Below are 22,702 nucleotides of genomic sequence, written 5' to 3' on the forward strand. Positions count from 1 at the left end.
CATTTTTCTATTATAGTTGACAAAACAAGTGATTCTTTGATTCATGAACAAGTGTCATTCTGTATTCATACTGTCGATGATTCCTTAATCATCAACGAAGACTTTATTGGCTTATATGAGACCCCCAACACTGAATCACAAACTCTGTTTAGTATTTTAAAAGTCTTTTTGCTTGTCTTGATTTCTCAATGGATAACTTAAGAGGACAGTGCTATGATGGTGGCTTGAATATGAGAGGTAAGTTCAAAGGACTAAAAAAGTTAGTTTTGGATGTTGTTGTTGTGGTCTTCAGTCCTGAGACTGGTTTGATGCAGCTCTCCATGCTACTCTATCCTGTGCAAGCTGCTTCATCTCGCAGTACCTACTGCAGCCTACATCCTTCTGAATCTGTTTACTGTATTCATCTCTTGGTCTCCCTCTACGATTTTTACCCTCCACGCTGCCCTCCAATGCAAAATTTGTGATCCCTTGATGCCTCAGAACATGCCCTACCAACCGATCCCTTCTTCTAGTCAAGTTGTGCCACAAGCTCCTCTTCTCCCCAATCCTATTCAATACTTCCTCATTAGTTATGTGATCTACCCATCTAATCTTCAGCATTCTTCTGTAGCACCACATTTCGAAAGCTTCTATTCTCTTCTTGTCCAAACTGTTTATCGTCCATGTTTCACTTCCATACATGGCTACACTCCATACGAATACTTTCAGAAATGACTTCCTGACACTTAAATCAATACTGGATGTTAAGAAATTTCTCTTCTTCAGAAACGCTTTCCTTGCCATTGCCAGCCTACATTTTATATCCTCTCTACTTCGACCATCATCAGTTATTTTGCTCCCCAAATAGCAAAACTCCTTTACTACTTTAAGTGCCTCATTTCCTAATCTAATTCCCTCAGCATCACCCGACTTAATTAGACTACATTCCATTATCCTTGTTTTGCTTTTGTTGATGTTCATCTTATATCCTCCTTTCAAGACACTGTCCATTCCATTCAACTGCTCTTCCAAGTCCTTTGCTGTCTCTGACAGAATTACAATGTCATCGGCGAACCTCAAAGTTTTTATTTCTTCTCCATGAATTTTAATACCTACTCCGAATTTTTCTTTTGTTTCCTTTACTGCTTGCTCAATATACAGATTGAACAACATCGGGGAGAGGCTACAACCCTGTCTTACTCCCTTCCCAACCACTGCTTCCCTTTCATGTCCCTCGACTCTTATAACTGCCATCTGGTTTCTGTACAAATTGTAAATAGCCTTTCGCTCCCTATATTTTACCCCTGCCACCTTTAGAATTTGAAAGAGAGTATTCCAGTCAACATTGTCAAAAGCTTTCTCTAAGTCTACAAATGCTAGAAACGTAGGTTTGCCTTTCCTTAATCTTTCTTCTAAGATAAGTCGTAAGGTCAGTATTGCCTCACGTGTTCCAGTGTTTCTACGGAATCCAAACTGATCTTCCCCGAGGTTGGCTTCTACTAGTTTTTCCATTCGTCTGTAAAGAATTCGTGTTAGTATTTTGCAGCTGTGACTTATTAAGCTGATAGTTCGGTAATTTTCACATCTGTCAACACCTGCTTTCTTTGGGATTGGAATTATTATATTCTTCTTGAAGTCTGAGGGTATTTCGCCTGTTTCATACATCTTGCTCACCAGATGGTAGAGTTTTGTCAGGACTGGCTCTCCCACGGCCGTCAGTAGTTCCAATGGAATATTGTCTACTCCCGGGGCCTTGTTTCGAGTCAGGTCTTTCAGTGCTCTGTCAAACTCTTCACGCAGTATCATATCTCCCATTTCATCTTCATCTACATCCTCTTCCATTTCCATAATATTGTCCTCAAGTACCTCGCCCTTGTATAGACCCTCTATATACTCCTTCCACCTTTCTGCTTTCCCTTCTTTGCTTAGAACTGGGTTTCCATCTGAGCTCTTGATATTCATACAAGTCGTTCTCTTATCTCCAAAGGTCTCTTTAATTTTCCTGTAGGCGGTATCTATCTTACCCCTAGTGAGATAGGCCTCTACATCCTTACATTTGTCCTCTAGCCATCCCTGCTTAGCCATTTTGCACTTCCTGTCGATCTCATTTTTGAGACGTTTGTATTCCTTTTTGCCTATTTCACTTACTGCATTTTTATATTTTCTCCTTTCATCAATTAAATTCAATATTTCTTCTGTTACCCAAGGATTTCTACTAGCCCTCGTCTTTTTACCTACTTGATCCTCTGCTGCCTTCACTACTTCATCCCTCAAAGCTACCCATTCTTCTTCTACTGTATTTATTTCCCCCATTCCTGTCAATTGCTCCCTTATGCTCTCCCTGAATCTCTGTACAACCTCTGGTTCTTTTAGTTTATCCAGGTCCCATCTCCTTAAATTCCCACCTTTTTGCAGTTTCTTCAGTTTTAATCTACAGGTCATAACCAATAGATTGTGGTCAGAGTCCACATCTGCCCGTGGAAATGTCTTACAATTTAAAACCTGGTTCCTAAATCTCTGTCTTACCATTATATAATCTATCTGATACCTTTTAGTATCTCCAGGGTTCTTCCATGTATACAACCTTCTTTCATGATTCTTAAACCAAGTGTTAGTTATGATTATGTTGTGCTCTGTGCAAAATTCTACCAGGCGGCTTCCCCTTTCATTTCTGTCCCCCAATCCATATTCACCTACTATGTTTCCTTCTCTCCCTTTTCCTTGGATATACAACCAAAAGCATGTTATGTGCACTGCAGTGCTCACAGTTTAGTCTTGGCAGTTGTAGACAGTCTCTGCCATCTTACGTCTATGAGCGATATTATGGCTTTACCAAGGACTTAATAAACACTGTAAAGGGAATTCAACAATAGAATGGGACTTTTCAGAAGCATGCCCTGTGAGAGTGCCAACGACCAAGCTGGTCTATGACCCATTTGCTCAACTTGATGGACTATGCAAGCTTCTTGTATCTTGAGAATATTGAAAACTTTGAAGAACTTCTAGAGTTTTTTTGAAACATTTTCTGCAGAGGCAGGTTACAAATGTGCAGGTAACCTTGAGTCAATGTTACAATTCAAGACTTATTTCTTTTTACGTCTATATTGCAATGTCAATGAAAAAATCCAATGCCCTCATCTAAGTGTTGCTGATCTGGAAAAAATATATGAGGGCTTGATTCATATATTGAATGGAAGGCGTGATAGTTTTGAACACTTTTCGGGATTGTGTAAAAAAAACTTCACAAGTTGATGATCCTTTGCTTCCTCGGAATCGAAGTATACCAAAGAAGTATGAAAACAATGAAGCCAGCTCACTGCACACTTTCAAAACTCCAAAGGAATACTACAAAAGGAATACTACAAAGCTATTTACATTGAAGTTTGTGAAATCGTGCAATCTTGCATTACTGAGCGGTTTGCTTCAACTGTCGAAGCTGTGTTGGTAAAGTACTGGAACTTAGAGTGCTAATAGAAAGCACTGAAGCTGAAATCGTTATAGGTACAGAAAGCTGGCTGAAGCCAGAGATAAATTCTGCCGAAATTTTTACAAAGGCACAGACGGTGTTTAGAAAGGATAGATTGCATGCAACCGGTGGTGGCGTGTTTGTCGCTGTTAGTAGTAGTTTATCCTGTAGTGAAGCAGAAGTGGATAGTTCCTGTGAATTATTATGGGTGGAGGTTACACTCAATAACTGAGCTCGGTTAATAATTGGCTCCTTTTACTGATCTCCCGACTTAGCAGCATTAGTGGCAGAACAAGTGAGAGAAAATCTGGAATACACTTCACATAAATTTTCTCAGCATGTTATAGTCTTAGGTGAAGATTTCAATTTACCAGATATAGACTGGGACACCCAGATGTTTAGGACGGGTGCTAGGGACAGAGCATCGAGTGACTTTATACTGAATACACTATCCGAAAATTACCTCGAGCAATTAAACAGAGAACCGACTCGTGGAGATAACATCTTGGACCTACTGATTACAAACAGACCCAAATTTTTTGACTCTGTAAGTGCAGAACAGGGAATCAGTGATCATAAGGCTGTTGCAGCATCCCTGAATATGGAAGTAAATAGGAATATAAAAAAAGGGAGGAAGGTTTATCTGTTTAGCAAGAGTAGTAGAAGACAGATTTCAGACTACCTAACAGATCAAAATGAAAATTTCTGGTCCGACCCTCACAATGTTGAGTGTTTATGGAAAAAGTTCAATGCAATCGTAAAATGCGTTTTAGATAGGTACGTGCCGAGTAAAACTGTGAGGGACGGGAAAAACCCAACGTGGTTCAATGACAAAGTTAGGAAACTACTGCAAAAGCAAAGAGAGCTTCACTGCAAGTTTAAACGAAGCCAAAACCTCTCAGATAAACAGAAGCTAAATGATGTCAAAGTTAGCGTAAGGAGGGCTATGCATGAAGCATTCAGTGAATTCGAAAGTAAAATTCTATGTACCAACTTGACAGAAAATCCTAGGAAGTTCTGGTCTTACGTTAAATCAGTAAGTGGCTCGAAACAGCATATCCAGACACTCTGGGATGATGATGGCATTGAAACAGAGGATGACACGTGTAAAGCTGAAATACTAAACACCTTTTTCCAAAACTGTTTCACAGAGGAAGACCACACTGCAGTTCCTTCTCCAAATCCTCGCACGAACGAAAAAATGGCTGACATCGAAATAAGTGTCCAAGGAATAGAAAAGCAACTGAAATCACTCAACAGAGGAAAGTCCACTGGACCTGACAGGATACCAATTCAATTCTACACAGAGTACGCGAAAGAACTTACCCCCTTTCTAACAGCCGTGTACCGCAAGTCTCTAGAGGAACGGAAGGTTCCAAATGATTGGAAAAGAGCACAGGTAGTCCCAGTCTTCAAGAAGGGTTGTCGAGCAGATGTGCAAAACTATAGGCCTATATCTCTGACATCGATCTGTTGTAGAATTTTAGAACATGTTTTTTGCTCGGGTATCATGTCATTTCGGGAAAACCAGAATTGACTCTGTAGGAATCAACATGGATTCCGGAAACAGCGATCGTGTGAGACCCAACTCGCTTTATTTGTTCATGAGACCCAGAAAATATTAGATACATGCTCCCAGGTAGATGCCATTTTCCTTGACTTCCGGAAGCCATTCGATACAGTTCCGCACTGTCGCCTGATAAACAAAGTAAGAGCCTACGGAATATCAGACTAGCTGTGTGGCTGGATTGAAGAGTTTTTAGCAAACAGAACAGAGCATGTTGTTCTCAATAGAGAGACATCTACAAACATTAAAGTAACCTCTGGCATGCCACAGGGGAGTGTTATGGAACCATTGCTTTTCACAATACATATAATTGACCTAGTAGGTAGTGTCAGAAGTTCCATGCGGCTTTTCGCAGATGATGCTGTAGTATACAGAGAAGTTGCAGCATTAGAAAATTGCAGCGAAATGCAGGAAGATCTGCAGCGGATAGGCACTTGGTGCAGGGAGTGGCAACTGACCCTTAACATAGACAAATGTAATGTATTGCGAATACGTAGAAAGAAGGATCCTTTATTGTATGATTATATGATAGCAGAACAAAGAACAAACACTGGTAGCAGTTACTTCTGTAAAATATCTGGGAGTATGCATGCGAAACGATTTGAAGTGGAATGATCATATAAAATTAGTTGTTGGTAAGGCGGGTGCTAGGTTGAGATTCATTGGGAGAGTCCTTAGAAAATGTAGTCCATCAACAAAGGAGGTGGCTTACAAAACACTCGTTCGACCTATACTTGAGTATTGCTCATCAGTGTGGGATCCATACCAGGTCGGTTTCACAGAGGAGAGAGAGAAGATCCAAAGAAGAGCGGCGCGTTTCATCACAGGTTTATTTGGTAAGCGTGATAGCGTTACGGAGATGTTTAGCAAACTCAAGTGGCAGACTCTGCAAGAGAGGCTCTCTGCATCGCGGTGTAGCTTGCTGTCCAGGTTTCGAGAGGGTGCGTTTCTGGATGAGGTATCAAATATATTGCTTCCCCCTACTTATACCTCCAGAGGAGATCACTAATGTAAAATTAGAGAGATTCGAGCGCGCAGGGAGGCTTTCTGGCAGTTGTTCTTCCCGCGAACCATACGCGATTGGAACAGGAAAGGGAGGTACTGACAGTGGCATGTAAAGTGCCCTCCGCCACACACCGTTGGGTGGCTTGCGGAGTATAAATGTAGATGTAGATGTAGAGTCACACAGGTCATTGCAGTTGAACAAGAGTGCTTGTTTTTAGTAAACAGAGGTGAAAAAAATTTGGAAAAATCAACTGAGTTTTTTCAAATATGACCTAGACATTGAGAGACAGTGCTTACACTTGAATATGTCAGCCAATATCACTAATAAAAAACAACTGGTCTTAAAAATACCTGTGTGATGTAAGAAAGTACATTACACAAGAGCCTGCAGTTGTAGAAATGTTATGTGAAGTAGTGAAATGCATTAAGCTTCTCCAAGTAGTTCCAATCATGACAGCAACAGCAGAATGGTCATTTAGCGCCCTTAGATGTCTGAAGTCATATCTCCGATCCACTATGGGACAGAAGCGATTGAACAACTTGGCTGTTCTCCATGCCCACCGAGATGTTTTGGATGAATTGGATATCCAACCAGTCATCAACAGCTTCATATTCAGTAATCCATTCAGACGGTCGACATTTGCACCTTTCTAAAGACACTCTAGCCCTAATAATGCCATTTAGAGCAATATTAAAAATCATCATAAAATAGAGAATTAAATAAATACATAATGTTAAATTTTCACTTTCGAAATATTAGTACCAGTTTAATACTGTATTAGTATATTTCTATAGCACTGTAGTACTACAGCACCCCATCCAGCCCCCCCTCCCTCCCCCCATGAACCATGGACCTTGCCGTTGGTGGGGAGGCTTGCATGCCTCAACTATACAGATAGCTGTACCGTAGGTGCAACCACAATGGAGGGGTATCTGTTGAGAGGCTTGACAAACATGAGGTTCCTGAAGAGGGGCAGCAGCCTTTTCAGTAGTTGCAGGGTCAACAGTCTGGATGATAGACTCATCTGGCCCTGTAACACTAACCAAAACGGCCTTGCTGTAGTGAAGTTCGTTGGCAGGAGGAACAAGACTTTTGGTCAGGTGAAAACAGGGTTATAGATACAAAATCAAATAGCAGTAAAGCAGGAGTAGGTTTAATAATGAATAAAAAAACAGGAGTGCGGGTAAGCTACTACAAACAGCATAGTCAACGCATTATTGTGGCCAAGATAGACACGAAGCCCACGCCTACTACAGTAGTACGGGTTTATATGCCAACTAGCTCTGTAGATGATGAAGAAATTGATGAAATGTATGATGAGATAAAAGCAATTATTCAGGTAGTGAAGGGAGACGAAAATTTAATAGTCATGGGTGACTGGAATTCGACAGTAGGAAAAGGAAGAGAAGGAAACGTAGTAGCTGAATATGGATTGGGGCTAAGAAATGAAAGAGGAAGCCACCTGGTAGAATTTTGCACAGAGCATAACTTAATCATAGCTAACACTTGGTTCAAGAATCATGAAAGAAGGTTGTATACATGGAAGAACCCTGGAGATACTGACAAGTTTCAGATAGATTATATAATGGTGAAACAGAGATTTAGGAACCAGATTTTAAATTGTAAGACATTTCCAGGGGCAGATGTGGACTCTGACCATAATCTATTGGTTATGAACTGTAGATTAAAATTGAAGAAACAGCAAAAAGGTGGGAATTTAAGGAGATGGGACCTGGATAAACTGAAAGAACCAGAGGTTGTACAGAGTTTCAGGGAGAGCATAAGAGAACAACTGACAGGAATGGGGGAAAGAAATACAGTAGAAGAAGAATGGGTAGCTTTGAGGAATGAAATAGTGAAGGAAGCAGAGGATCAAGTAGGTAAAAAGCCGAGGGCTAATAGAAATCCTTGGGTAACTGAAGAGATACTGAATTTAATTGATGAAAGGAGAAAATACAAAAATGCAGTAAGTGAAGCAGGCAAAAAGGAATACAAACGTCTCAAAAATGAGATCAAAAGGAAGTGCAAAATGGCCAAGCAGGGATGGCTAGAGGACAAATGTAAGGATGTAGAGGCTTATCTCACTAGGGGTAAGATAGATACTGCCTACAGGAAAATAAAAGAGACACTTGGATATAAGAGAAGGACTTGTATGAATATCAAGAGCTCAGATGGAAACCCAGTTCTAAGCAAAGAAGGGAAAGCAGAAAGGTGGAAGGAGTATATAGAGGGTCTATACAAGGGCGATGTGCTTGAGGACACTATTATGGAAATGGAAGAGGATGTAGATGAAGGTGACATGGGAGATACGATACTGCGTGAAGAGTTTGACAGAGCACTGAAAGACCTGAGTCGAAACAAGGCCCCCGGAGTAGACAACATTCCATTGGAACTACTGACGGCCTTGGGAGAGCCAGTCCTGACAAAACTCTACCATCTGGTGAGCAAGATGCATGAAACAGGCGAAATACCCTCAGACTTCTAGAAGAATATAATAATTCCAATCCCAAAGAGAGCAGGTGTTGACAGATGTGAAAATTACCGAACTATCAGTTTAATAAGTCACAGCTGCAAAATACTAACACGAATTCTTTACAGACGAATGGAAAAACTAGTAGAAGCCAACCTCGGGGAAGATCAGTTTGGATTCCGTAGAAACACTGGAACACGTGAGGCAATACTGACCTTATGACTTATCTTAGAAGAAAGATTAAGGAAAGGCAAACCTACATTTCTAGCATTTGTAGACTTAGAGAAAGCTTTTGACAATGTTGACTGGAATACTCTCTTTCAAATTCTAAAGGTGGCAGGTGTAAAATACAGGGAGCGAAAGGCTATTTACAATTTGTACAGAAACCAGATGGCAGTTATAAGAGTCGAGGGACATGAAAGGGAAGCAGTGGTTGGGAAGGGAGTGAGACAGGGTTGTAGCCTCTCCCCGATGTTGTTCAATCTGTATATTGAGCAAGCAGTAAAGGAAACAAAAGAAAAATTCGGAGTAGGTATTAAAATCCATGGAGAAGAAATAAAAACTTTGAGGTTCGCTGATGACATTGTAATTCTGTCAGAGACAGCAAACGACTTGGAAGAGCAGTTGAATGGAATGGACAGTGTCTTGAAAGGAGGATATAAGATGAACATCAACAAAAGCAAAATGAAGATAATGGAATGTAGTCGAATTAAGTCGGGTGATGCTGAGGGAATTAGATTAGGAAATGAGACACTTAAAGTAGTAAAGGAGTTTTGCTATTTGGGGAGCAAAATAACTGATGATGGTCGAAGTAGAGAGGATATAAAATGTAGACTGGCAATGGCAAGGAAAGGTTTTCTGAAGAAGAAAAATTTGTTAACATCGAGTATAGATTTAAGTGTCAGGATGTCGTTTCTGAAAGTATTTGTATGGATAACCATGTATGGATGTGAAACATGGACGATAAATAGTTTGGACAAGAAGAGAATAGAAGCTTTCAAAATGTGGTGCTACAGAAGAATGCTGAAGATTAGATGGGTAGATCACATAACTAATGAGGAAGTATTGAATAGGATTGGGGAAAGAGAAGTTTGTGGCACAACTTGACCAGAAGACGGGATCAGTTGGTAGGACATGTTCTGAGGCATCAAGGGATCACCAATTTAGTATTGGAGGGCAGCGTGGAGGGTAAAAATCGTAGAGGGAGACCAAGAGATGAATACACTTAGCAGATTCAGAAGGATGTAGATTGCAGTAGGTACTGGGAGATGAAGAAGCTTGCACAGGATAGAGTAGCATGGAGAGCTGCATCAAACCAGTCTCAGGACTGAAGACCACAACAACAACAACAGCTCTAAACAAGGATTTGTCCAAAAACCAGGTAATATTCTCAGTCTTGTTCACCTGTCTGTTGATGATTCATCTTCTCAGCTATATGTACCTTTACTGCTTCATAATTTTTATGCATTTATATGCTGCGACTTGGTAAATAGACAGTGTTCTCTACTCATATTTGATTTTAATTGGCATTCATGTTATTATGCTCTTTATATTAGTAAGAGTTCTCTCTCTGTCTCACTCTCTCTCTCTCTCTCTCTCTCTCTCTCTCTCTCTCTCTCTCTCACACACACACACACACACACACACACACACACACACACACACACTTACTTGTAAACAGATAAATGTTATTGTTAATAAACAGACAAACATGCTTAAAGTGCAGTTGCTATTTTGAAATAGATAATGTTATTGTTGACAATCGTGGATTTTCCAATGTTATTGTTGAATCATTTGTAAGTTGCAAAATGGGGAATCCTCATTGTCTGTTTGCTGTATGATTTAAATCTCAAGTAATAAGAAAAACACAATAAATGAAGGTGATCGTCAAATTTTCTTCAAGAAAACTTGGTTTCTGTTCTTCAGGAGCTATTCATCAAATCAAATAAGTCACTGCACCGTATATATCTTAACAGATACTTTCATAAAAGAGTATGTTTAGGTGATACTGCTGCATCACCTGAACATACTCTTTTACAAAAATACACCACTCATATCAATATAATTTTCCCTTGACACTGTTTAGTCGGTATGCCCAACATACTGACCATTACTATTTTAGTTTAAAGAATCAGCAATAAATTTCCCTTAAAATAATTTATAGAAATTCGAGTTCATACTATAACAATGAGTAAAACTTGTATATTAATGCACAGTCTGGGTGCACTTTATCCATTAATAACAAATGCAGGCAGAAATTAATAACCACAAATTGTTCACATTCCTTTATTTCCTTTTTGAAAAAATAATTCCTCTTACTTGTTTGACGTTATGCAGATTTATTAATCCAATATTGTGAAATGTCTATAATATTCATTGCACACATGTTTAAGAAAGTGAGTAACAACATGTTGATGAGAAGACATTTTAACTTACAAGTTCTGTTTAATTGAGGCATAAGATACAGAATTGTTCTGACTGGTGTCAGAATGAAAGTGAGAAAAGCGTGAGTTTATCATTCTTATTAGATCGGGGTACTCAAAGCAGTTGTCTGGAATAGGGTTCCCATGCAGAGATATGTGCAACAACCCCTTCTGTTCTGGATTTGTTGTGCTTTCTTGATATCTGATAGCTTTCAAAAAGGCAGATACACCAACAGAAGTAATCAGATTATATGCCAGGTTCAGGTGATTAAGATGTAAATTGCCTGTACACCAGAGTGCAAGATATCTGGGTTTCACTTCTTGAATGAATGGATGACAATCTTCAAAATTCATTGGACTTTCAGACTGAGAGTACTGAGAGGAGGAGGCTTCTTCTGAAGAAACTGTTACTTCTTTTAGCTTCAAATGAGAGCTGCTAATTGCAGCAGAACTGCTCTTTGATACTTGGGATTGAAGTCTTTTTTGTATGAAAAAGCTACTTTGCTGCTTTTCCCTCTTTTTGCGTTCTAGTAAAGCCTTTGAGTTTTCTTGAGATGACTCACGTCCTTGTAAAAGCTTTGATTTGGATTCTTCTATGACTTTTTTCTCCATTAAATATCGAAAATTCCTTTGTCGCCTAAGAACAACCTCTTCGTGTGTCAATGGGAATTCTTTCAGAATGTCCGCTATGTATATTGCTCCATTGTCATCAATTTTATTTCCTGCAAGAGATAAAGATATCAAAGTTCTGTTAGTGCGCAAAGCATTTGCAAGAAATTGGATTCCTTTTGATGTTATGTGATTTGCGGTGAGATTTAAAACTTCAAGTGTGTCTATTCTTGGGGGATCTCGGTAGCCAAGTTCATTTGCAAGAAGCTGTATACCATTGTCATTGATACTACACTGTCTTAATGATAAAATCTGTAAGCTATTGTCAGCCTGTAACAACACATGATAAGCTTGTTGAGGTATAGGATTTAAATCCAGAACAAGCTCCTTAATAGTTTTGGTTTCTTCCAAAATCTGTGCAATGAGTTTGATCATGTCAGCAGTTAGCTTGCAATTCACAATCATTAAAATAGATAAATCAGTATGTATTTGCAAGCAGCGGCCTATAGCTTTTAGCATATTTAAGTGCATCCCAAAATTTTCAAGCAGGATTTGTTTTACTGTATCCTGTTTGCCTGTATTCTCACAAATGAGTTTCATAATAGGATTGATGTCTTTACAACTTTGGGGTAATTTTTCATCCATCTCCACATCAGTTTGTTCTGGCATTTCTTGTTTACTGCTTTTTATGTTATTTCCTATTATGATATCTGGTATTATAGGTGATTTTTCTTCAATGCAGAAATTTGTAAATTCGTCTGTAAAGCTCAGTAGAAATGCTGATGCTGCAGGCACTTTTTCTTCATTTTTAGCAGAAGCTTGGTTAATTTCAGATGGTGCAGTCTTTCTGTCTTTTTTAGGTGGCATCTGAGGAGATCAAAGCTTATGAAGCTCTACTGTCCAACACCACTCAGCATAGAAACTCTTACTTCACTTATTGTATTCTTTAAAGCCACAGAATAAACATAAGCCTACAACATTTTCTCTTGTAAATTCATTTGTTTCAGAGAACTTATAGATGCTGAATGTCATCGCTTAGCTTATGACTTCGTGTGCCAAGTTTTGCAGCCAGCATGTGTAGTTAGGAATCTTGCATATGAAGAGGACAAGATGATTTTGCCATGCAGGAATTTCTGCCAGGATTTCTGGGCTGGCTGTGGTGGGAGGCTATCCAGTTTTTTGCAAGATGCATTAGACTGTAAAATGTTCCCTGAATTCACTGGCCTTGGGTCCTGCAATCTTAAACCAGGTATACTAAAGGAAGTATTAATTACCTACATTTAAAAGCAATCCTTTGTTTACATATTTTTGTGTGTATTTCCTTGTATTTGGTGACTTAGCCAATGGCACTCTGCAGTTCATTTATTTCTTAATGAATTATATGTTAAGAAAAAACATACTTAGATAAAAGAGCAGGATCTAGTGTTCACAAAAGAAAGCAAAACAGGCTACAGTGATCTGTAAAGCTGATGCTCTGATTAGCATCTGGTCTGCATATTTTAGCTCACACTTTATACTTTGATGAAAAGTTGACTTAGCCAATGGCACTCTGCAGTTCATTTATTTCTTAATGAATTATATGTTAAGAAAAAACATACTTAGATAAAAGAGCAGGATCTAGTGTTCACAAAAGAAAGCAAAACAGGCTACAGTGATCTGTAAAGCTGATGCTCTGATTAGCATCTGGTCTGCATATTTTAGCTCACACTTTATACTTTGATGAAAAGTTGCTACCATAAATGTTTCACTTATTTTAGAACAACATGCAGCAAAGAGCTTAGGCACTTAACTATCAATAGGGAGAAAATGGGAAGGAGCATCAGTTGGATTTTCATTAGTGCATCATCTGATTGTCAAAGTTTGGTACATCTTACTTTATCTTTGTGTAATATCCATTTAATTGATATCACATAATTCTATAAATATTTTTGTATTCCTCTTTACATTATTATTTTCATCTACTTCATTTTAATCAAGTATATTAGTTATTATACTGATTTCACAATGCATTAATATGACAATAAAGTACATGCTCTAAAATTGCTTGTGAAATAGGAAAAGTTAATAAGAAAAATCTTACAGTGAAGACAGACATATGCATTAGAAGAGGTGCAGGTGTGAGTTTTGGTGCTGTGTTATTAGGAAGCATATTATCACAAGCATTATCTCCACAACATGTTACACAATGTCACCTATTATGGCCAATAATCATTGTCATATGTTTTATTAACATTTAAAGTTATCTTTTGCAAATGGCTGTCTTCCTTCATGAGGCCTGTTCATGCCACCATTGCCATTTTTATTGCTCATGGGAACACTTTAAGTTCTTCTTAGGTTGGATCTTTTATACACAGTATAGTCTCATACATCCACTGGAATTCTAATTTTAGCCTTTTTCTTATCCAGATTTTACTATCATAATAGATTTTTGGCTGTGATACACTATGAAATCCCATATGAATGAAAATTGGCTACAGTACCTTACTGGTACAAGAAATACAGATCAATGGACACATTAAATCAAACTCTGTGAAGGAATTTCCAAGCATCCAGGTGGATAATAAACTGAGGTGGCACAATCATATGAATAAATTTATGGAAAAACTCAGTTCTGTGTGCTTTGCATTCTCTGAGTTGGGACTATTTGTGTACTTTGCATATTTTTGGGCAAAATGCTTGAATATGTAAAATCAGGTTAACACTAATGTTCATATTAAACACATTTCAAGTTTTCCAATAGATAGAAAGCTAATATTGTTCTCTGAAACCTGACATTTTCACAATGCTTGGTATGAATTAATAGACAACCAGCAATGGAGTGTGAGACGTTGACTTTTGTCAGCTCGAGTGGCTGGCACTGTCAGAGAAATCATTAAACAAACATCAGCCAAAGATCCCAAAACAAATTCCAACAAGAAGTGAACTTGAAAGCCTCAACAGTTTTATAGTAACTTTTGCTGTCTCATTAAAAAAAGACAATAGCACCCTTGATATACTGTTACATCTACATCTATATACATACTCGACAAGCCACTGTGTGGTGCATGGTGAAGGTCACCTTGTACCATTACTATTCATTTCCTTTCCTGATCCATTCACAAATGGAAGGAGGAAAAAATAACTGTCTGTATCTTCAACATGAGCTTTAATTTCTTTTGTCTTTGGGATCCTTACACAAAACCATTTTGCAGTCAGTTGCAAATGTTGGTTCTCTAAATTTTCTCTGTAATGTTTCATGAAAAGAATGTCTTCTTTCCTGCAGGGATTCCCATGTGAGTTCATAGAGCATCTCTGCAATACTTGCTTGTTGATCAAAGCTAGTGGTTGCAAACCTAGCAGCATGCTTCTGAATTACTTCAATGTCATCCTTTAGTACAATCTGGTGGGGACCCCAACCATTCAAGCAGTACTCGAGAATGGTTTGCTATAGTGTTCTATACATGGTCTCCTTTATAAATGAGCTACACTTTTCCAAAATTCTCCCAATAAACTGAAGTTGACCATCCGCCTTCCCTACTACCATCTTTATATGTTCATTCCATTTCATATCACTTTGCTACATCACAGCTGGATATTTAAACAACATGGCTGTGTCAAGGAAAACACCATTAATACTGTATTCAAGTATTACAAAAATTTTTTCCAGCTCATCTTCATTAATTTACATTTTCCTACATTTAGGACAAGTTCCCATTCATTAAACCAAATAGAAATTGTGCCTGAGCCATCTTGTATTCTTCTATTCAAATTCATTAAACCAAATAGAAATTGTGCCTGAGCCATCTTGTATTCTTCTATTCAAAAATCTTACTTTCCCGAATACTTGTCATAAGCAAATAGTTGCAGATTGCTGCTCATCATAGTCATCAGATTATTTATGTTTAAAGAACACTAAAGTGCCCCTGTCACACTCTCCTATCGATGATACCTTTGTCCCTGATGAACACTCACTGTCAAGGATAATGTACTGAGTAGTTAGGAAATCTCTGAGTCCATAACATATCCGAGAACCTTTTCCTTATGCTCTGACCTTTGTTAACAGTCTGCAGGGTAGCAAGGTTGGTGAATATATTGCAGAGACACTGATATCATTAAAGAAAATGTGGAATGGCACATTCTTAGTTGTAGCTGAGCTAATCAAGTAATGAGCTTTGGGGTGCCAAATGTCTTGGGATATACATTCTAAATACAGAATTTGACACTTTGTTCAATTACAGCATTTGAGTTATACGTTACAGTGATATTGTAGACACTGATACTGAAGAGATGCAGCAGAAGTCGGATGTTAATGAACAGAGTGTACCATGAGCTTGAAAAGATATGTACCTAAGTAGCAGAACTCACTGCACCTGACTCCATACATTTCAAAGTCAGATCATTTATTTCCAATGCCATACAATGTTCTGTGCTGCAATATTTCATCTCTGACTATCCTTCCTTTTCTTGCTTTTTTTTTCTCATTGTGGCAGTTTGATATCAACCTGGCTACTCCTTGGGCTCAGCCTTCCTTTCTTTGACTATTCTTTCTGGAAGTTTTTTCTGTAGTGTGGACTGACTGGAGAAGAACACTTTTAATAGTGCCTAAAGATCATCTGCATGCAATACACCTCTTATTTGTGCTTTAAAACCAATCCCATGCAGTGGGGTCATTATGTACCCTTTTGGTCAACCCCCTGAAAAAACAGGCATCCCATTGTTGATGCCTGTGCTGCTAGCTCCTCATGCAGGCCAAGGATTGGATGCCTGTTTTCCTGGGGCATCAGGACTCCCAGCAATGGTCATCATGCTACATTGTCCATGCTGTGCTGGGTGGCACCCATGGAGAGAGCCCTTGATCAGGGTAGATGGCATCAAGGCAGACTTTTCACATGGGAAATATATTAAATTACACCAGAACAATGGCCTTACTGATGGCCATCCCTTCAGGCAGGAATCAAAACTTGTGGTAAGTCACAACCATACCGCTTTCCCTACCATATCTACCCCATGCAAAGAAGAACAAGTCAGATGTGTACGGATGAAATAATTTATCCAGTACTTATTGTTAGTAGGTACTCAAACTGATGAGGATACTTTTATTGCAATAAAGCCATTCTGTTTTGTGGAGCGTATTAAAGATACATCCCACTGCATTGCAAACCTAAAATGTGGTAACTGCAGATGATCAGTCGACAAAGGTAGTCCTTGGAGACAATTGCCTTTGTATCAATTGCACAGAGCACCATCCTCCACATTCACCTTTTTGCCCGGTCGACAAGAAACAGAAGAAAATACTGTAAAATACACTTGTTGTACACTGAGAGGCCCGACACCAACCAGTGGCTCAAGGAAACACGAGCTGTGGGTCCCGGGTGTGCTCGCTCTTCATCCGTCACTGTGCTTGTTATGGACAGGCCTTCACAAAAATCCTAGCCGCCAAAGGCTGCAGAAGAGGAGGAGGAGGAGAATCAGGACAAGGCTACTCTGGTGACCCAAGAGGTGCCAAGATCCCCCCATGGCATCGGATTCTTAACCAATGCTCACTGGTGTGGTCCCACTGCCATTGGTGATGGGCAGTGATCCTGGGGTGTGACCACTCCTCCTGACCCCTTCTCACCTAATGTGGACACCCATAACAAGGTCATTTGGTGGAACTGTAATGGATATTGCCATCACCTGCCAGAACTACAACATCTTATTCCCCCTCTTCTGCAATTTGCATTTCTCTACAAGAAACACACTTCTCTAACAACCATTACCCAACAGTCTGTGGTCATTGTGCATTCTGTCAGAACTGTGCTTACCCCAAGAGGGCATCTGGAGAGGCCAGTACTTTGGTTCACATAGATGTGGTGAATGGATGGATCGTCCTTTACACCATGTTGGAAGCAAGTGTAATCACCATTTGCAATGTTTATACATCTCCAGGCAGGCTACTTACTTCCCTTGAGTTGATCATCATAATCCAACAGCTTTGCTGCCTTTTCTCCTACTTGGGGGTTTCAAATTGTACACTACCACCTGTGGGGGAATTCCACTTTGTCTGGTTGGAGCCTTCTGCTTGACCAGCTTCTTACCGGTCATGATCTGTGTCCCCTCAATGATGGGACTCGTATCCACTTCAGATTTCGATCTAATGATTCTTCCCCCAGTCTCATGACTCCACTGCATTGGTCACTACATTACGATCTGTGACTGATTACTACTTGGTTGCTTCAAGGTGGCAACTGGCAGTTGTATGTGTTGTACCATACGAAATTACACTCACCAGCACAACAGTGGGTTCATCAGTTTGCGTCAGTAGGAGATTGAGAAGAACTATAACAGATAAAATATTAGTTCACTTTTTTACAAAATAGGTATGAAGATACACTTAACTTCATACAACCCATTTCCACGGGAATGTTTTGAGTATTTACAACTGTCTCTAGGTATTAAAGTATCACTTGATACAGGCAAATAAGATTTTTCAACAGACATGGTGTTCACATTAAGTTCTGCCTAAGAAATGTAATATATGGGTCACCTATCAAAGGTGATACCCTCCCCTTGATCATTGGCTGTGAACTAGGGCTGAGTGATCCTCTGCTCAGCCATAAGTAGACCATCGATTGCAGCAGCGTATCAAAGCTCAACCTGATCACCCATGCTGCCAGAACTTCTATTCCTCCTCCTACAGCTTCCCACCACTGTCAGCTTGTGCCAAGCAAGACCAAAGACATTGCAATAGCTGTTCAGGATCACTCAAGAGCACTGCAGTATTTCAAGTGACACCTTTCACAGACAAACCACACCACTTTTTAGCACCTATGCGCTAAGGCTCAATATCTAATTAAACACAATAAGAAAGAATGCTGGGAATGCTATGTCTTCTCCCTGGATATGTACTGTATTTCTTTCCCCCATTCCTGTCAATTGTTCCCTTATGCTCTCCCTGAAACTCTGTACAACCTCTGGTTCTTTCAGTTTATCCTGATCCCATCTCCTTAAATTCCCGCCTTTTTGCAGTTTCTTCAGTTTTAAGTTACAGTTCATAACCAATAGATTGTGGTCAGAGTCCACATCTGCCCCTGGAAATGTCTTACAATTTAAAACCTGGTTCCTAAATCTCTGTCTTACCATTACATAATCTATCTGATACCTTCTAGTATCTCCAGGATTCTTCCATGTATACAACCTTCTTTCATAATTCTTGAACCAAGTGTTACCTATGATTAAGTTATGCTCTGTGCAAAATTCTACCAGGCGGCTTCCTCTTTCATTTCTTACCCCCAATCCATATTCACCTACTATGTTTCCTTCTCTCCCTTTTCCTACACTCGAATTCCAGTCCCCCATGACTATCAAATTTTCATCTCCCTTCACTACCTGAATAATTTCTTTTATCTCATCATACATTTCTTCAATTTCTTCATCATCTGCAGAGCTAGTTGGCATATAAACTTGTACTACTGTAGTAGGCATGGGCTTTGTGTCTATCTTGGCCACAATAATGCGTTCACTATGCTGTTTGTAGTAGCTTACCCGCACTCCTATTTTTTTATTCATTATTAAACCTACTCCTGCATTACCCCTATTTGATTTTGTGTTTATAACCCTGTATTCACCTGACCAAAAGTCTTGTTCCTCCTGCCACCGAACTTCACTAATTCCCACTATATCTAACTTTAACCTATCCATTTCCCTTTTTAAATTTTCTAATCTACCTGCCCGGTTAAGGGATCTGACATTCCATGCTCTGATCCGTAGAATGCCAGTTTTCTTTTTCCTGATAACGACGTCCTCTTGAGTAGTCCCCACCCGGAGATCTGAATGGGGGAATATTTTACCTCCGGAATATTTTACCCAAGAGGACGCTATCATCATTTATCCATACAGTAAAGCTGCATGCCCTCAGGAAAAATTACGGCCGTAGTTTCCCCTTGCTTTCAGCCGTTCGCAGTACCAGCACAGCAAGGCCATTTTGTTTAATGTTGCAAGGCCGGGTCAGTCAATCATCCAGACTGTTGCCCCTGCAACTACTGAAAAGGCTGCTGCCCCTCTTCAGGAACCACACGTTTGTCTGACCTCTCAACAGATACCCCTCCATTGTGGTTGCACCTACGGTACAGCCATCTGTATCGCTGAGGCACGCAAGCCTCCCCACCAACGGCAAGGTCCATGGTTCATGGGGAAAGGATAAGTACATGGTGCAGTGAAATTTGTTAGTTCAAAATTTTAAACTAATGCATCTACAGAGTATCTTCATTTCCAGAGAGCAAAAATATTAATGTTGGAACTAGAAATAAAACAAGAGGGATTATTTCATTGTAAATGTGATGCAAGATTATTTAACTATGATAAAATATGTGACATATTAACTAAGGAACTGTAGACAAATTACAACAGTTGTACATAGAATAAAATATTTGAGCAATAAATTTTGGTAACATATTCCAAAGACATGGCTGAACAAAATAATCTTATCTCTAATAAGTCCTAAATTACAAACAGATAAGGTATAATAGTGAAACTAATCAGGTGAACGAAGCAGCTGTGATGATACAAAGTATTTTTTTAACACAATGAGAGCAATTATAGTAACTGAAATACAGGAAAATGGGGCATGTACACAAGAGGGGTAATTTACAATATGGCATGGATGAGATTATGAGTAGTTTCTGCTGCTGGAAGTGGCAAGTAAGGGAACCTTGTCTGGTCATTCAGTACTGAGCTTGGATTGACGGGCATGTGTTCAATAATTTCCAAAATTTATAGATAGTTCATCTTCCTTCCTTTATGGATGTGATGTAATACTTCATTTTTCACCTTGTAACTATGACCGTCTTTAAGCAGGTGTTCTGCAAAAGTAGAATCCCCTTTTCTATGTTTTTAACTTGTGTTGTGTCCTTTCATGCGGGTACATATCGCACTGCTAGTTGGGTCTATATAGAATTTTCCACAGTTACAAGTAATTTTGTATATTCCACTCTTTTCCAAAGCTGGAGTGCTGTTTTTATCATTGAGCAAAATGTGGCCAACCATGTTGTACACATAAAATGATGTTTTTGCATTCCTGGATTTAAGCTTTCCGGCTGCCTTTCATTCAATTATACATTGCCTAATGTCCAATCCCATGATGAAAACAACTTCGAAATGGAATTAAATACAACCAAAGAAATAGCATCAAACAATAGCTATCATCCTACTTTATGGACTTCATAAGGCATGAAAAGTAGAAAGAACAGGTGTACTCTCTTCTTTACCTTAACCTTGACCCACCACCTTCAGAATGCAATAAATGGTGCACAATTAATTACTTAGGAAAAGTCTCACTGGATGTAACCTGAAAGCTTAAATCAAGGAAAGCAAAAACATCATTTTAAGTGCACAAAACAGCTACCATTCTTGTACTGGTCTCAAAGTAATTTTACTGCATTTGATAAGTATATTTTCTGTCTGCATTTTAACTAAATATTGTAGGACCACTTCCCATTTATTTGAAATATCCTTTCCTGAATAAACATCATTCAATAAAATTCTCTGTTGTCTTCATCAATTACAGATGTTAGAATAGATGCCTTGTTATTCAATTAATCATATAACTTTTACTTTGTATTTCTCTCTATTTTATTAACTCACAATTCTAGCCAATTCATAGACTATTTGACTGCTGGATCACAGCCACAGGTTATTATTTGCAGCAAGTTAGATGCAGGGCATGAAAGCAGACGTGTGTGGCTTGACCCTATGACTATATTGAGCTGCTCTTTTTTAAACATAGCAATGCACAGAACAAATACCTAAAGCACGGGTAACCAAAAGTAAAGATGCAACTGATTTTCTTGTATAGGATGCTGTTTAGTAAGAGCTGCTACACAAACAGTAACTGTTAGGTATCATTGTAATTACCAGACACAGTTCTCTTATTCGCCACTTCTAACTGTAGATACTACTCATAATCCCATCCATATCATGTTTTAAATTACCCCTCTTACTCACATGCCCCATTGGATTGTAATACATATAGATTGTAATATATAGGAACTATATATTTGTTTTACCATGGACAGATATTCTGAAGTAATCCGCGAATATGTATTCGTGGGGAATCATTGCAGCAATTTTGCTTGTGAGAACCGACATTATTCAAGCCGTGACATGTGTATGTTGATATCCAGAGAGGATCATGCTGTTGAATGTTCTAAAGCCATCATCATAATCAATAAACATAATATGCCATGAGGTTCTGCCATAATGCCCCTGGGGTACACATGCTGAAAGCAAAGTATGTCTTATAATGAGTCGAACACACACTTCAGCACTGCTACAAAGTGTTCTCTGCCATCAGTCTTTTAATATGCTCACAACCATCACTGACACTGATCAGTGGGAAGTAGATGACAATCTACATTCTACTGACAACTTTACAGTCTAGCAACAACTAGCTGATTGTACAGGTCGCGAAAGGAAGTCACCAAAGTCAATGGTTGGCAGGTTGAACAGACACTAAATCTCCATATACTGCATTCAAAAATTATAAAATGATTCATAATGTGTGGGTCACATTATGATTGTAACTCACCAAGCCAATGAGGCATCCATTTCAGTCTCATTCCAGTCCATTTCAAAAAGAATAGGAACCCGCATGTATCAACAAACATGCAAATAGTTCATCTGCAATGGAACACTGATAAACACTCCTAACACTCAGTATGGATTCAGGTAAAAACTGTTGAAAATGGTTTTTGACAATACTCAGCATCTTTGAAGCAAAACCATCTGTTGATGCCCTAATGATTTACCTGAGCAAGGCATATGACTCTGTGTGTGGTGGTGTGGCATTCAAGATACAGAGCTCACTCTTCAGGGTGTATACGACCCGGGACAACCGGGAGATCCGGGAATTTTTTCATCCGGGAGAAAACCGGGAAAAACCCGAGAATTTTTTAGAATTCCGGGAATTTTTCGTTATTTTAGGTTTCAGTTAAATTTTTGTAATCTTGACTGGTAAGAATCGATACTCTAACAAAGGATATTACTCTATCCCGCTACTGCAGAATATTACAACAACAATAAAATGTGAACGAGAAAAAAATATGAAAATAAAACATAAATTGCAAAGAAAATGTGCCATATACAACAACAAAACACAATGCTCATACAAACGTTTGCCAACAGCAAAATGTGTCAAAGGCGTTAGGAAGACTATGCAATGCTTCAT

General features: G+C 39.0%; 1 protein-coding gene across 1 annotated transcript in view; it reads left to right on the forward strand.

Moving 5' to 3' along the window:
* LOC126467286 (atrial natriuretic peptide-converting enzyme) overlaps nucleotides 1-22,702 on the forward strand; it is a 264,050-nt gene that overhangs the window by 214,711 nt on the left and 26,637 nt on the right. The window contains exon 6 of the mRNA XM_050096450.1: nucleotides 12,528-12,769. Coding sequence (XP_049952407.1) covers nucleotides 12,528-12,769 — 242 coding nt within the window. The remainder of the gene's footprint in view (nucleotides 1-12,527; nucleotides 12,770-22,702) is intronic.

Source organism: Schistocerca serialis, chromosome 1 (assembly GCF_023864345.2).
Source record: "Schistocerca serialis cubense isolate TAMUIC-IGC-003099 chromosome 1, iqSchSeri2.2, whole genome shotgun sequence".
Lineage (NCBI taxonomy): Eukaryota > Metazoa > Arthropoda > Insecta > Orthoptera > Acrididae > Schistocerca > Schistocerca serialis.